The 13,700-nt window shown below is 42.3% G+C and overlaps 1 protein-coding gene across 1 annotated transcript in view; it reads left to right on the top strand.

The window, feature by feature from the left end:
• The first annotated feature begins 490 nt into the window (after positions 1-490).
• Positions 491-13,700, top strand: part of LOC138948035 (barH-like 1 homeobox protein) — a 16,236-nt gene continuing 3,026 nt past the window's right edge. The window contains exon 1 of the mRNA XM_070319563.1: positions 491-783. Coding sequence (XP_070175664.1) covers positions 491-783 — 293 coding nt within the window. The remainder of the gene's footprint in view (positions 784-13,700) is intronic.

Raw genomic sequence — 13,700 nt, 5'->3', positions numbered from 1 at the left:
ATTATCGGTTGGTTACCTTGAATCGGAAAGCAACGAAAAGAAAAGAAATTCCTCCGAGGTAGGAAAAACACCCCCGTCCTTACCATTCTCACTGCCACCAACTGAGAAGGTTATTTCCCTTTGACCATTAATGTGTCCCTCTATAAGTCCTTGTAGAATCTTAATCCACCAATAACTCCCTAACCGTGTGTTTGACTGGTCCCAATTTTTGTAAGGACCGTCTCAGGAATGTATAGAACCTGTTCACCAAGTTTGGTGACGATCGGTCCGTTCATTCTTGAGATCTATATGCGAACACAAACACACAAACAAACAAACACATCGACCGAATCCTATACACACCCCTATACCGGGGATGTAACAAGGAAAGAAATACACAGGAAAGAAAACAAAACGCAACGCAAAAGTAAACACTACGACAATTCAATATCAGCTGAATGTAAGAAGAACAGATTTCAGGTCAAGTTTGCTCATATTTACACACTTCAAAATGTTTCTCTCTTCTTTTGCAGAAGTACAGGACGATGACGATGACGACGACTCTGACCTTGAGTCGAGAAGGTCATCGGGGCTGGACGGATCGACTTCCGGTCCCGTGTCGTCATCGTCGCTGAAGTGCAAGAAGCCCCGCAAGGCTCGCACGGCCTTCACCGACCACCAGCTGTCGTGTCTGGAGAAGTCGTTCGAGCGACAGAAATACCTGAGTGTCCAGGACCGCATGGAGCTGGCCAACAAGCTCTCGCTGACCGACACACAGGTCAAGACCTGGTACCAGAACCGGAGGTGAGAGTTTGTGTTGTCGTTGTCGTTGTGGTTATTGTTAGATTAAGCGTTGTTATTGTTGTCCTGGTCGCTATTATCGCCGTTGTCGAGATCATCATCTTCATCATCATCATCATCATCATCATCATCATCATCATCATCATCATCATCATCATCATCATCATCATCATCATCATCATTATCAAAAATGAGTGTGGAAGACAGAGAAACAGACATATAGACAAAGATAAACAGAGACAAGTAGAGGGGAAGACAGGTAGACTGACAAGACAAAGCCGAGAGAGAAAGAGAGACAGGCGGACACACACACTAAAGAGACAGACAGTGAGTGCTAAAGACACATACAGACAGATAAGACAGAACAGAGAACAATAAAGAGGGAGACAAAAAGATAGCAAAAGACAGACAGACAAATACACAAGACAGAGCAAACAGAGAGAGAGAGAGAGAGAGAGAGAGAGAGAGAGAGAGAGAGAGAGAGAGAGCGAGAGAGAGACAGAGACAGAGAGAGACATACAGAGAGAGAGACAGAGAGAGACAGTGGTTTTTTTTAGAGAGAGACAGAGACAGAGAGGGAGGTCTGTTGGAGTGTTTGGCTGTTTGCTCCGCCCTACCCATCGGTTCCGTAAAAAAACACTCGTCCGTCGGCGCCCAGCCTTTGATGTCACGTGGTCTCGTGATGGCGGATTACGCTAACAAAGCCGAGGGGATCTTCAATATCCTAAAGCAGTGACGGCGGCACGGGGGGTGGCTGTTTAAGCAGCGTGTCTCTGCCTACAAATGAGAAAGACCTGCATGATAGGCCTTAAAGATATATTCCTTCTCTTGAAAACCATTCTACGATAGAACAGAGTCGTGCAGGTTCGTGTTTTTTTTTCATGGGTAAGAGCCTTTTTCCAGTTGGACGTGAACTAAAAAGCTATAGCATGCATGGTTTCCTTTGGGAGTTGTTCTTTATTTTGTATTTATTTGTTTATTTATTTATGCATCCATTCATTTATTCATTCATTCATTCACTCATTTATTCATTCACTCATTCATTCATCCATTCTTTCATTCATGCATTAATACAGATATACTTGTTTGTGTTGTTGTTGTGGAGTTAGTTTCGAAGATTTACATCGGTAAGTGTTACATTTAAATCAGAACAAAAACCAATTCGCAGTCTGCACAGAGACCCGTCCAATCTAGTGGCTGCTCCGCCTGGCGTCTGGCATTATGGGGTTAGTGCTAGGACTGGTTGGTCCGGTGTCAGAATAATTTGACTGGGTGAGACACGAAGCCTGTGCTGCGACTTCTGTCTTGTGTGTGGCGCACATTATATGTCAAAGCAGCACCGCCCTGATATGGCCCTTCGTGGTCGGCTGGGCGTTAAGCAAACAAACAAACAAACAGGGACCCGTCATGTTGTTGATTTGTTTGTATGGGTTCAAGTGGAAAGACACTCTTATCCCATGTAAAAGTCTGGACAGAGCTGTGGTGGTTTACATGATGGTTTACATGATGGTTTACATGATGGTTTACATGATGGTTTACATGATGGTTTACTAACACGACAATAAAGGTATCTTTAAACGGATGATATTTCGTGGAAGATCAACACCAATATAAAACAATTTCTTTCGCTTTGTAAATGACACATGTTACTGCGACAATTTATATTTATATGGTACAACATGAGTTCTTCAAACCAGTTTTTATACTTGTAGCGAGAGAAATGAAGATTACAATGTGACTCTCGTTTGAGGTAGTAGTACCGTGTGATCGCCAAGTCTGTTCTTTTAAACGCACAATCCTTCCCGTATGCACAAAATAATCGACACATCATCTCAGATCTGGCCAGGGTGCAACACATCAACAGCCTACACAGAATGCAGTTTGGGTGTTGATTTTTAGTATGTGTCCAAGTTGAGGGATGTTCTCATCCCATGTAGAAGCCTGGACAGATCTAAAACAGTGAGCTAAACTGCTTTCACTGGAAGGACTGTGGCTTTAAGCACTGACGAAATATAGGCGTGAAAATAAAACACACACTCATATTAGGCAATATCCTTCACGACGCTGTAATAATTTAGCCGATACCGAGCGATATGACACGCGAGTTTTGAATAAGAACAAGAGACTGCAGATGAGAAGAACTAAAAGAACAAGATAACATTAAACATGTACTCCCAGGAAACATGGACAATCAAACATAAGAACATGTTCTTCGAGAGTGTTGGTCAAATGGAAACACTTAACTGTTCACGAACAGTGTCAGTGCAACTTTAACTTTAGCTGCAGGATTCATTGGGCGTCGAAAGAGTCGATGTCGATGTCCTTAGCTTTACTCACTTAAATGGTCGGTGGGAAAAGTCACCGCCTTTTAAAATGCTTCGTGTGTCTGTTCCTGAGCCAGTTTTGTAGTATTGTATGTGTTCGTTCTGGTTGTAATGTTTGTTCTATGCCTTTTCATGGTACTATGCAAACGGTGTATACTTTTGTGAAACATCTGAGAATTATTGATGGGTGAAGTAATGGGTTTCATCCAATTAGGTACACACTTTGAGTAATAAATTGCTGTTGCACACAAATTTCATTGCACAAGTGATCTTGTAGAGTAACTGTCTGCAAGGAAGAGACTTTCAAATATTGTTACTGATAAGAGTTTTACCGCCATTTGCACTGCACATTATTCAATATATTCAAACTCCTCGTGCATCGGATCTCTTCAAAAGCGATGGAAAAAAAAAATGTTAATTAGGCCAAACAATGAATCTGTAGAAATCGATTATATAAACCAAGTACAAATTGATGAACATTCTCTCTCTCTCTCTCTCTCTCTCTCTCTCTCTCTCTCTCTCTCTCTCTCTCTCTCTCTCTCTCTCTCTCTCTCTCTCCCTCTCTCTCTCTCTCTCTCTCTCTCCCTCTCTCTCTCTCTCTCTCCTCCTCCTCCTCTTCCCCTCGCGCCCCTCTCTCTCTCTCTCTCTCTCTCTCTCTCTCTCTCTCTCTCTCTCTCTCTCTCTCTCTCTCTCTCTCTCTCTCTCTCTCTCTCTCTCTCTCTCTCTCTCTCTCTCTCAACAGGAGCCGTTTTACATACACTCACATAGGTGGCCAGCACATTATGCAACATCAAAGAAAGAAAAACAGAGTAAGGCGGTAAAATTAATGTGGATTAAAAAGCCAGGATAAGCAAAGCGTCGCGCGGACAGTGAATGCGAGGCGTGCTGTGTTGTGGTCGTGCCATTTGGTACCCCGCTACAACCTACCTTGTCAAAACACAGGTCGCGGCGAAGAATGCAATAAAATACGAGCTGTAGCCGCCTCGGTTCGGAATCCTCTTCGCGGTCGCTCTCTGATTGCGAGGTGTTTTTTTTCATTTTCGGCGTGAGGCGCGGTTAGCCGTGCAACAAAGCACCGCAAATCATACATTCGCCCTACCTCTCTGTCACATTTCCATTTTGGAAAACAAAGTCTTTGGAATATTGCAGTTTGCACTTGCGCAGCGTACACTCTGCTGGCGGTGGAGTGTTTTGCCGGCCACTGCGACCGAGTTGCAATCCGGAAAGACCGCCATTGTAGTAGGGTGGGAGGGTAGAGCTGAAGGCAAGGGGAGTGTATACTCCGTGTCACTGCGAGTAACGTCCCTTCTGCATTGAGGAAACACGAGTGGCGTCCCTTTTCACATCCACTTACCCCCCTTTACAAGAAGGGGTTTTTTTTGTTGTTGTTTTTTTGGGGGGGGGGGGGAGGGGGTGCTCAGTCGCGGGGTTTTGACAATTTGTCTTATGATTATCCACCGAGTGCTTTCCCTTCTTTTGAACTTTGATTGCTAAATGGCTCTCCAGCTTTGTGCGCCGCACAAGGCGAGAGGAGCGAGAACAAATATCTCCCTGACGACAATCAATGGACAGGTAAACAGACGATTATATCCTCCATGGTGAGGTGTGTTGGTTCAGGCCAGGTGTCTCCTGTTGATCCAAACCCTCCCAACGTGTTGCTGGTACTGGGAGGAAAGTTTGCTGTGTTAATTTCAACCCAAATTGCCCTTTGATCTCTCAGTTTTCACAATCAAATTCATTACTGTGGCGAGTTCTTGGGTGGGCTTGGGACAGAAGATGTGTAGAGGAGGGAAGGGACCTGTCGTGTTTTGAAAAGAACTCCCATCACAACTTCTACACTCACACGCACGCACGCACGAATGCACGGATATACTAATCTTCAATATTCTGAAGGCGTGTGGAACCAGAAGAAGAAGCATACACGGACACACGCACGGGCATGGACACTCTCGCATGCACGCAGACAGACAGACAGAGACATACACACAGTGACACACACACACACACACACACACACACACACACACACACACACACACACACACACACACACACACACTTTTGTCTGCTCTTACCAGTAAAGGATGTTGAACTGTGGACAGTAGTATGGGCAAGTCGAAGAGGAAAACATCTTTCCCTTCTTCCTTGATAAAGACTAGAAAGAACTTCCTTCCTTGATAAAGACTAGAAAGAACTTCCTTCCTTGATAAAGACTAGAAAGAACTTCCTTCCTCAAAATAAGGGATCTTTCTTTGTTTAATTGAGAAAATGGGTCATTTACTAGTGTATCCCCCCCCCCCCCTCTCTCTCTCTTTCCTTTCTGCTAGATTCAAGCTTTGTGCAACAGGATTCTAACGTTTATCAGAAGCCCTATTTTATGTGAATTAGGTGATACATGTTACATTATTCAAAACAATTGTTAAACCAACATCAACAAAAACAATAGAAGCGCTCATTCTATACTTCTTTTAACATTCATTTTATCAATTTATCTGTGATAAGTACTTACTTAACTTGTTTTACTCTCCCTTTTATCAATGTATTTATGTACTAGATGAATACCCGCTTCGCCGGGTACGGCTTTGCTGGGAAGAAGTAGAGCCGAAGGAAGGGAGATAAACGCGCAAAACACTGGAGAAGATAAGGAAGAGTTACTGGGAATGGATGTACAGAAAAACCAAAATCGGTTCAGCGCTGCGCGCTGAGAGCACGTGTTAAAATTGTTCATCGACCAGATTGTGTCCGGGGTCTATACCTGAATATGCCCACCAAATTTGAAGCAGATCCATCGAGAACTTTGGCCGTGCATCGCGAAGTGACAGACAGACAGACAGAAAGACAGAAAGACACACACACACAAGCCGTATATAGATATAGATGGTAACCTTCTTATAAACCTATGCATAATATACAACGTCATACATACAAATAGGAAAATAATGAACAAGTATGCATCGGACAGAAAGTAGCCTACTTTATGATTATTAACATTTTCACACACAAAGTGGGCTTGTTTATCGATTTGTCTATAATTTCCAAAAGGTTTGAACAACAAAGACATAAATTCCGGCTTTTTTCTTGTTTCTCTTTCTGATGTTAGCAAAGCGATCAATCTAAAAAAACAATATCCGTTTCAGCAGGCTATGTATGACAGGATGCTAAAAAGTTGAGGACAGATGTCGAAATGCTCTCCACCCCCTCTCTACCTGCTACTCGTAATTTTTATGCTGGTATCCAGGCTTTTTTCATCAATGGCCCTTTACCAGCATAATGTCAAGTGGCGTACCGTTTTAAGGGGATATTGTCCCACGTTCAAGTGCTCCTTTTGGCAAAAACACTGGTTTAATTATTTGCGCGAAAGGTCCAGGAATCCTACTGCAATGATGGCAGTCTTAAGCCCGTCGTACATTGAGCCCCAAGTGGACTTCGCGAAATCTGTTTACCAAAAACTCAGTGCTAAAGCTCTGTGCGGCCAGCTTCGCGAAGCATACTTCGCGTAGTCGACTTCGCCCAGTTAAGGGCAGGTGGGCCAGTGCACTATGTTTTTTTTAAATTTGAATGTTTTATTTTGTTTGAATGTTATTTTATGAAAGTAATGAATAAACAATGATAAATGATAGTCACTTTTTGTATTTTGGGTTGCTGGTTTTTGTTTTACGCAACAAAAACAGTCAAAAACAGACAAAACTGGAGTACAGGGGGAAAATAATATTTCAGCAGATATGATTGTCACACTTCTAATTACTGTTATATTTTATCTTTCTGAGTATGCTCTAGGGGATTACGAAGCAGATTTTGATTATTATATTTATATTTGGAGTTAGGGACATTTCTTTGTTACAACCGTCAAACTTTAGGGTAACCCCTGCAAACATTTTGTTTGAAATAACCTGGTTATGACTGTAATACAATGGCAACAAAATCCTTTCGTAATCCCCCAGAATGTGATATTCTGCACAAACTGCACAAAAAGTTATTGCTCTAGCTAAATTACAGCCAGAGAAATCGCAACACCACAGATGCAACTGCCGCAAAAATGGCTGACATGAGAAAAACGACGTTGTTTATTGACACATAAATATGACACTTTAGACAAAAACACAGACACACCTGCATTTTAGGTATGTTATGAGACCATTATCTGCAACAACATTAAACAAAAGGGTTTTGATCAATTTGTCCATTTTGCACTGGCCCACCTCCCCTTAAGACAGGGTTTAGGAATTGTAGGCACAGTACTTCCCGTAAACACTGTTCTGCCCACTATCTCATATTGGTTAAAGTTTTTTTTTTACATGGGATAAAAACATTCCTTCACTCAGACACATTCAAAACAACAACACAAAACATCCCGATTGATTGCTGTGCAGAGTTGGAATATGTTGATCAATTAATTTCTTTAACCCTTTCGCTGCCAATCAAAACTTCCTGACTGCCAGGGAATATTGGAGTTCGGGGTGTAATAATTCACAAAAAATTCTAGCTCCAAACTGGCAGTAGGTAGAAAAGTAAAACCTATGTTATTTTTAAAAGAAATTCAACCAAGAATCTGTTTTTAGTATCTAATCATGGAAATAATGCACAAGGGCAGGACGGGTATACCCGTCCTAAGGCAGTCAAGGGGTTAAAAGTCATCAGTGTTCGTTTGGAAAAGATATCATCAGAAAGTTGTTATTGTGCACCCAGGCTCTTGATGTTAACTGTGCACGTGTCCAAGAGGAGGGGGAAAAAACAGCGTTCAAAATGTTTCCCAATTATGTCGAATCTTATTAACTCACTCAAAATGATAGCCTGACACTGTCACAATGGCAATTTATCTTTAATGAATCATCTGTACATATTTAACTTTGTTTTTGTTATTTTGTTGTTGTTATTTTAGCACTGCAAAACATTTTTGTCGTACAACATGTCTTGTTTGAGAGAAGTAAGAAACAATAATTCCGGTTATAACGATTTAGAAAACTGGGACATGTGTTGGTCTTAAGCGTGTTGGGGTTTAAGCAGGGACATGTGTTAGCGATAGCTATTCATCACACCAACCCCACGAGCATAACATCGACATAAAATCGCTAAAACAATTCAAAATAGCAGTCAATGAATTATTAAGCGCAAAGTGAATGGGATGGGCTTTTCAGGAAGCTGACAATAAGCCTGTTAGAGGGAAGAGTGGTCTCACCAACACACAACAAATAACACAATCAAACGACCGTCTCCAGAGACCTGAATACCCATTTCATTTAAAGACAGAGTCACCTTGTATTGTATACATCAAGACTCGTATTAGGTAAAAAGAAAAAAGAAAAAGGTGTGCCAGCTAAAACCTCTCTCTCTCTCTCTCTCTCTCTCTCTCTCTCTCTCTCTCTTCCTCTCTCTCTCACTCTTTTTATTCCCCTCTCTCTCCCCTTCTATTTCTCTCTCTCTCTCTCTCTCTCTCTCTCTCTCTCTCACTCTCTCTCTCTCTCTCCTCTCTCCCTCTCAGTCTCTCCCTCTCTGTCTCTGTCTCTGTCTCTCTCTCTCTCTCTCTCTCTCTCTCTCTCTCTCTCTCTCTCTTTCTCCCACCGCACCCACTCTCTCACTCTCGCTATCCAGTCATAGTTTGATTGCTGGCAAACTTCGACAATCCCAGTAGCCTTCGCTTTAACGATGAAACACTTGAAGGCAATCGTTGAGCAAGAGAAGCGAAGGCGGATCATCTGTCGTCGTGTTAAACGCTGCTGGTGACGAGTGTGAGAGGCGTGTGTGTTGTTGTGATGACCCCTATCACGTCACGCGCTAATGACGCGCTAATTGGGCTGACGACACAACGGACTAATTGTCGGCCCGCTGCTTGCTCAGTTCGTCAAGAGGCGCTCCAGTGCTGATTTATTCATAACGGCTGGATTGTAGAGACTCACAAAGACTACAGGTCTTCCTCCAAGCTCGGCATGTCAAGGGGCTCTGGGTGCTGGTGTGTGAACGACTCCCGTTAGCTCAGAGCTCCCCCTGCCCTTTAGCGGCCTCAAATGAGGGTCGGGGGACTGCCGGGGGCGATGGTGACGATAATGTAATCGTCTTTAATTATCTGTCGCCTCGATTAGTTGTCGTTCTTGATGCAGTCGAATAATCCGACAGTGCCCTCCCTTTCGGGCAGGATCGTTGTGCATGAGTTGCGTCCCTTTTGTGGAGTAGGGGGCGCTGCTGTGTGATGGTGGCGGTTGATTGGTCGATGAAAGCTGGCATATGGCGCCCCCACATTGACGCTGGCCTCCTCACTTCTGTGACTTGTGTGGACAATCATTCTTTTACTCTGTTTCACAATACAAAGCTGTGGCGTCGCCTGAAGCCATTTCGTTTCGGTTGCCTGTCTATTTGTGTGTGAATCAAATTTTTTTTAAATCGATTTTCAAAGGAATTTCATATTTTTCCATCTGTTAAATATATCAATCCTCTATATTCCTTTTCATTGTGTTTGTTTGTTTGTTTGTTTGGTTGTTTCTTTCTTTCTTTCTTTTTTTCTTTCTTTCTTTCTTTCTTTCTTTCTTTCTTTCTTTCTTTCTTTTTTTCTTTTTTTCTTTCTTTCTTTCTTTCTTTCTTTCTTTCTTTCTTTCTTTCTTTCTTTCATTCTTTCTTTCTTTCTTTCTTTCCTTCATTCTTTCTTTCTTTCTTTCTTTCTTTCTATCTTTCTTTCTATTTTTTTTCTTTCTTTCTTTCTTTTTTTCTTTTTCTCTTTCTTTCTTTCTTTCTTTCTCTCTTTCTTTCTTTCTTTCTTTCTTTCTTTTTTTCTTTTTTTCTTTCTTTCTTTCTTTCTTTCTTTGTTTCTTTGTTTCATTCTTTCTTTCTTTCTTTCTTTCTTTCTTTCATTCTTTCTGTATTTCTTTCATTCTTTCTGTATTTCTTGCTTTTCGTCTGTCTTTCTTTCTTTCTTCGATGCATTTGTGTTTCTTTTTCCAGTCGATTTGTTAATCAACTTCTAATATGATAGCTGTGAAATCAACTAAACAAGAATCAAGACAAGGCTGGAAAGCCCGCGTCAGTTTCTCATAGCAACCTTTCATGAAAAACCCACTTATGTATCAGCTTAGCGTTTTTCTTTTCCTGTTTTATCACACCCAGCATCTCCTGCTCTCCTCTCCATTGCTTCCTTTTACCGCCCGCCTAAATATAACTGGCTTGAAAATTATCTTTAGAGCAAAAATCATCTTTAGAGGATGAAAGTCGCTTGTTCATGTCAATGCTTGTTATTCTCTCTGGTGCCAGGAGTTCCGGAATACTTTCGCTTACTCCATTACACATGTCGTATGCATTTAGAGCGCTTACTCCCCTGTGGTTATTTCAGCATTGTCCGTGCAGAGGGCCATGTTTCAGTGGTCAGTTCTGTCAAGGCCCATTGGCCGCTGACAGTTGGGGTTTATCTGCTGGACATTAGGCGTCCACACTGCGATGACCAGTAGGACATTGGTCCCTCATAGAGCGGTCAGGTTGCTGCTGTAATAATCCGCACGAAGGGCATTGTCTGTGACGCAGAATTAACCAAGCTGGGCTTGGAGTCATTATTGGCTTCATTCTCAATCGTCACATGCATAATGCAGAACTGACCACACCAAAGCCTAGAACCATCACTGGATGCTAGCTTGCTAAACACATGCACGGAAGTGTGAATGAATGCAAATGCGCTAGTACGCTATCATACAGGAACAAACACAACTCCAAATGTAGGTTCCCTCCACTGTATTATTCAGCAGTATGACAACATACACACAAATACACACAATCATGAACATACATGTTAGGTATTCAAAAATCCGGTACTCACAGGTTTGGAGGCAAAAACAAAGCGAGATTACAATCCCGTGCACAATTTCCCTAACAAAACCCTCTACCCTTCACTTATGTAGAGAAATACACAAACAGTCCGTGAACTCACAGGCACACGATATCTACTTTACTGGTATCGACTCACGGCTCGTGTGTAGTCAGAAAAAAACAATTACAGTTCATATTCCGGCAGACTCAAATCACCGTCTCCTCTGCCTGCTAAACACTCATTATATCTTACGTAATTAAGATCTTATTGACATATTTTAACTCTGTTCATACACAGAATTACACAGCGTCTATGGCCGTTCACTAGGAAATGTATCTGAATACTAATTTCTTCCACTGGCGATCTCGGTTTACTCAGTTCCTTTTGTCCTGTGACCTCTATGGTCCAACTATACGGACCACCATAACCTTGCAATAACTTCGCGAAATCCCGTCGAATTTCAGCTATGCTGGTCTAGAGTTACGATACTTCGGCGGCTTCTCAGATCCGTCATACTTGTCATCTGGTCGCTATCTCCCTCTCAGACCGGTTATACGACGCACTGCACAACATAAATAGCGGACATCTTGTCTTAGATATCTGTCTGCTATGTTTACAGTTTACAGTGTTAGTCGATTCAACTTATGCGATAAACACTCTAGCGATATTCGAATGCTTATTCCATTTACCTGTTAAGTGCTTTCTTGTCGCATCTATCCGGGCTTCCTTTCTCCCGCCCGATTACTTGGAAAAACCCTCAATGTCCAAGGACAGTGGTAAAGTGTAACAATACCCTAGTTGCGATTTACAACATCAACTATTCTCGGTCAGTGAGCTGAACTCACAGTGCGTGCCACACACTTTGCTATGTCACGCTATATCTCTGGTTAGCGCTCTAAAAGCGTGGAGGATATCACTGTCAAACTTTGCCTGTTACAGTGTTATTCGTGATTTCCTTCACAGAAAGTAAGCAGGCTACGCTGAGAACCGTTAATGGTTATTACCATGTATAACTGACCAGACTAGCCTTGGAAGCACTTAATCCCAGGCCTAAACCTAATTCTAACTTAACTTGATGCGTCTTTCTGCAAAGCAGAGTTAAGTCCGCTGAGCTTATAACCAGTCAAGCACTATGTGCACACTTTGCAGGTTTATCTCAGAACCATGTGTGCTGCATGGTAGCATGCCAGTTGCACGAATAATTGACCAAGACTTAGAACCATCATTGGCTTCATCCGTAATGCTAACTTACTTACTTACTAAGGCCCTTTGCCCCCAGCGGAGCATAGGCCATTGACGACGCTTTCCCATCGCACTCTGCTCTTGGCTGTTCTCTCCGATTCTGTTCATGTGTTGCCTTGCCTTTCCTCTTAATGCTAACTTGCTTACCACACTAAGCGCGGAATCGCTACTGTTAGCTTTTTGTCAGATAATGAAGAATTAACCAAATGATGATGATGGCCATCGCTGCTTATTAGCTTGCGAAATATAGTATTGCCTGCATTGCAGCATTATCCAGAACAAATGTGAGACAATTACTGGCTGCTAACTTGCCCGCTGAGTAGTTAGCTTGAAATGGAATTAATCAGACTTACCATAGAAGAATGAATCAGTTGCATGATACATATATATATTATCTGAAATGCGGAGTAAACCTGAGCAAGCTTCCACCTCTGTCTGCATGCTAACTTGTCAAACGCATATATCTGCAGTGCAATAGTTATTATCTAGACGTCCAGGAATAATATAACACTTCGCGGGTTCTAACTTTCCGGATGCTGCCAGGGTCTAACCGCAATGTTGGCTACAGTCTCTATTTTGTTCGATTTTTGCCTTTGAAAGTACTGAAACACGCGGAATCTGATCACTTTCTCGACGTTTTTTATTGAAACGACCATAAACGAAATTTACACATCGAGCAAAACAAAGTTTGCTAATTCATTATTTGGGCATCAGAATGGATCGTTGTCTTTACAGGGTTATTGATACAGCAAGTGTTAATTCCGAGCGTCTGCGGGCAATAACAACTGTCTACGCAGGACATAAAAATCCAAACAAACGTTTATCGGAAGAAAGGGGAAAGAAGTCTCAAAGTGGAACGGGAGACATTCGCGTGTCGTTTTCTCCCACACCGAGAGTAAAAGGGAGGAAACTATTAATATTCACCGCGCCAGAGCCACCGCGGCCACCTCGGACAGTTACAGATAGAGTTACCTCCCCTAGACACGCTCTCATGCGAAGGAAGAAGAGAAAGTGGGCAATGGCGCCCGTTTTGACATGTAATGACTGCGGGTTTAGCGGCATTAGTTTTCTATCAGGTCTCCTCGCGGCCGCCGTATTGGCCAAGACAGGATAAGTTGTGGACCGTTGCCTTCAGCGACTGGGGTTTAACCTTTCGCTAGATCCTCCTTGTCTGATGTCTGACGTAAACAGTGCCAGCCCACGCTGATTAGCATAATTGGACAGTTTATCATGAATAATCTTCCTCTCTCTCACTCTCAGTTTCTCTGTCTGTGTCTCTCTGTGTCTTTCAGTCTCTCTTTATGGCATCGTCCTAGCCGTTTTTCGGAGTGTCTTGGACTTTTAAATGCCGAAGCAAGAAGGTGGCGAAAGACTATAAAGCTGTCTCATCAATCAAATGAGATATTTTGGTTGTGTTTGTTTGTGTGTTTGTTTGCGTGTTTGTTTTTTCGTGTCCACTGTTATGTTTTTTCTTTTCTGTCTTAATCGCCACTTTGGGGAAAATGACTTGTTGATGAGGTTTCAGACACGGATACTTATGTAATCATTTATTTATTTAATATTGCGTTTGA

This window comes from Littorina saxatilis, linkage group LG15 (genome assembly GCF_037325665.1).
Source record: "Littorina saxatilis isolate snail1 linkage group LG15, US_GU_Lsax_2.0, whole genome shotgun sequence".
NCBI lineage: Eukaryota > Metazoa > Mollusca > Gastropoda > Littorinimorpha > Littorinidae > Littorina > Littorina saxatilis.
Note: the sequence above shows the minus strand (reverse complement) of the source record. Positions and strands in the feature narration are given on the sequence as shown.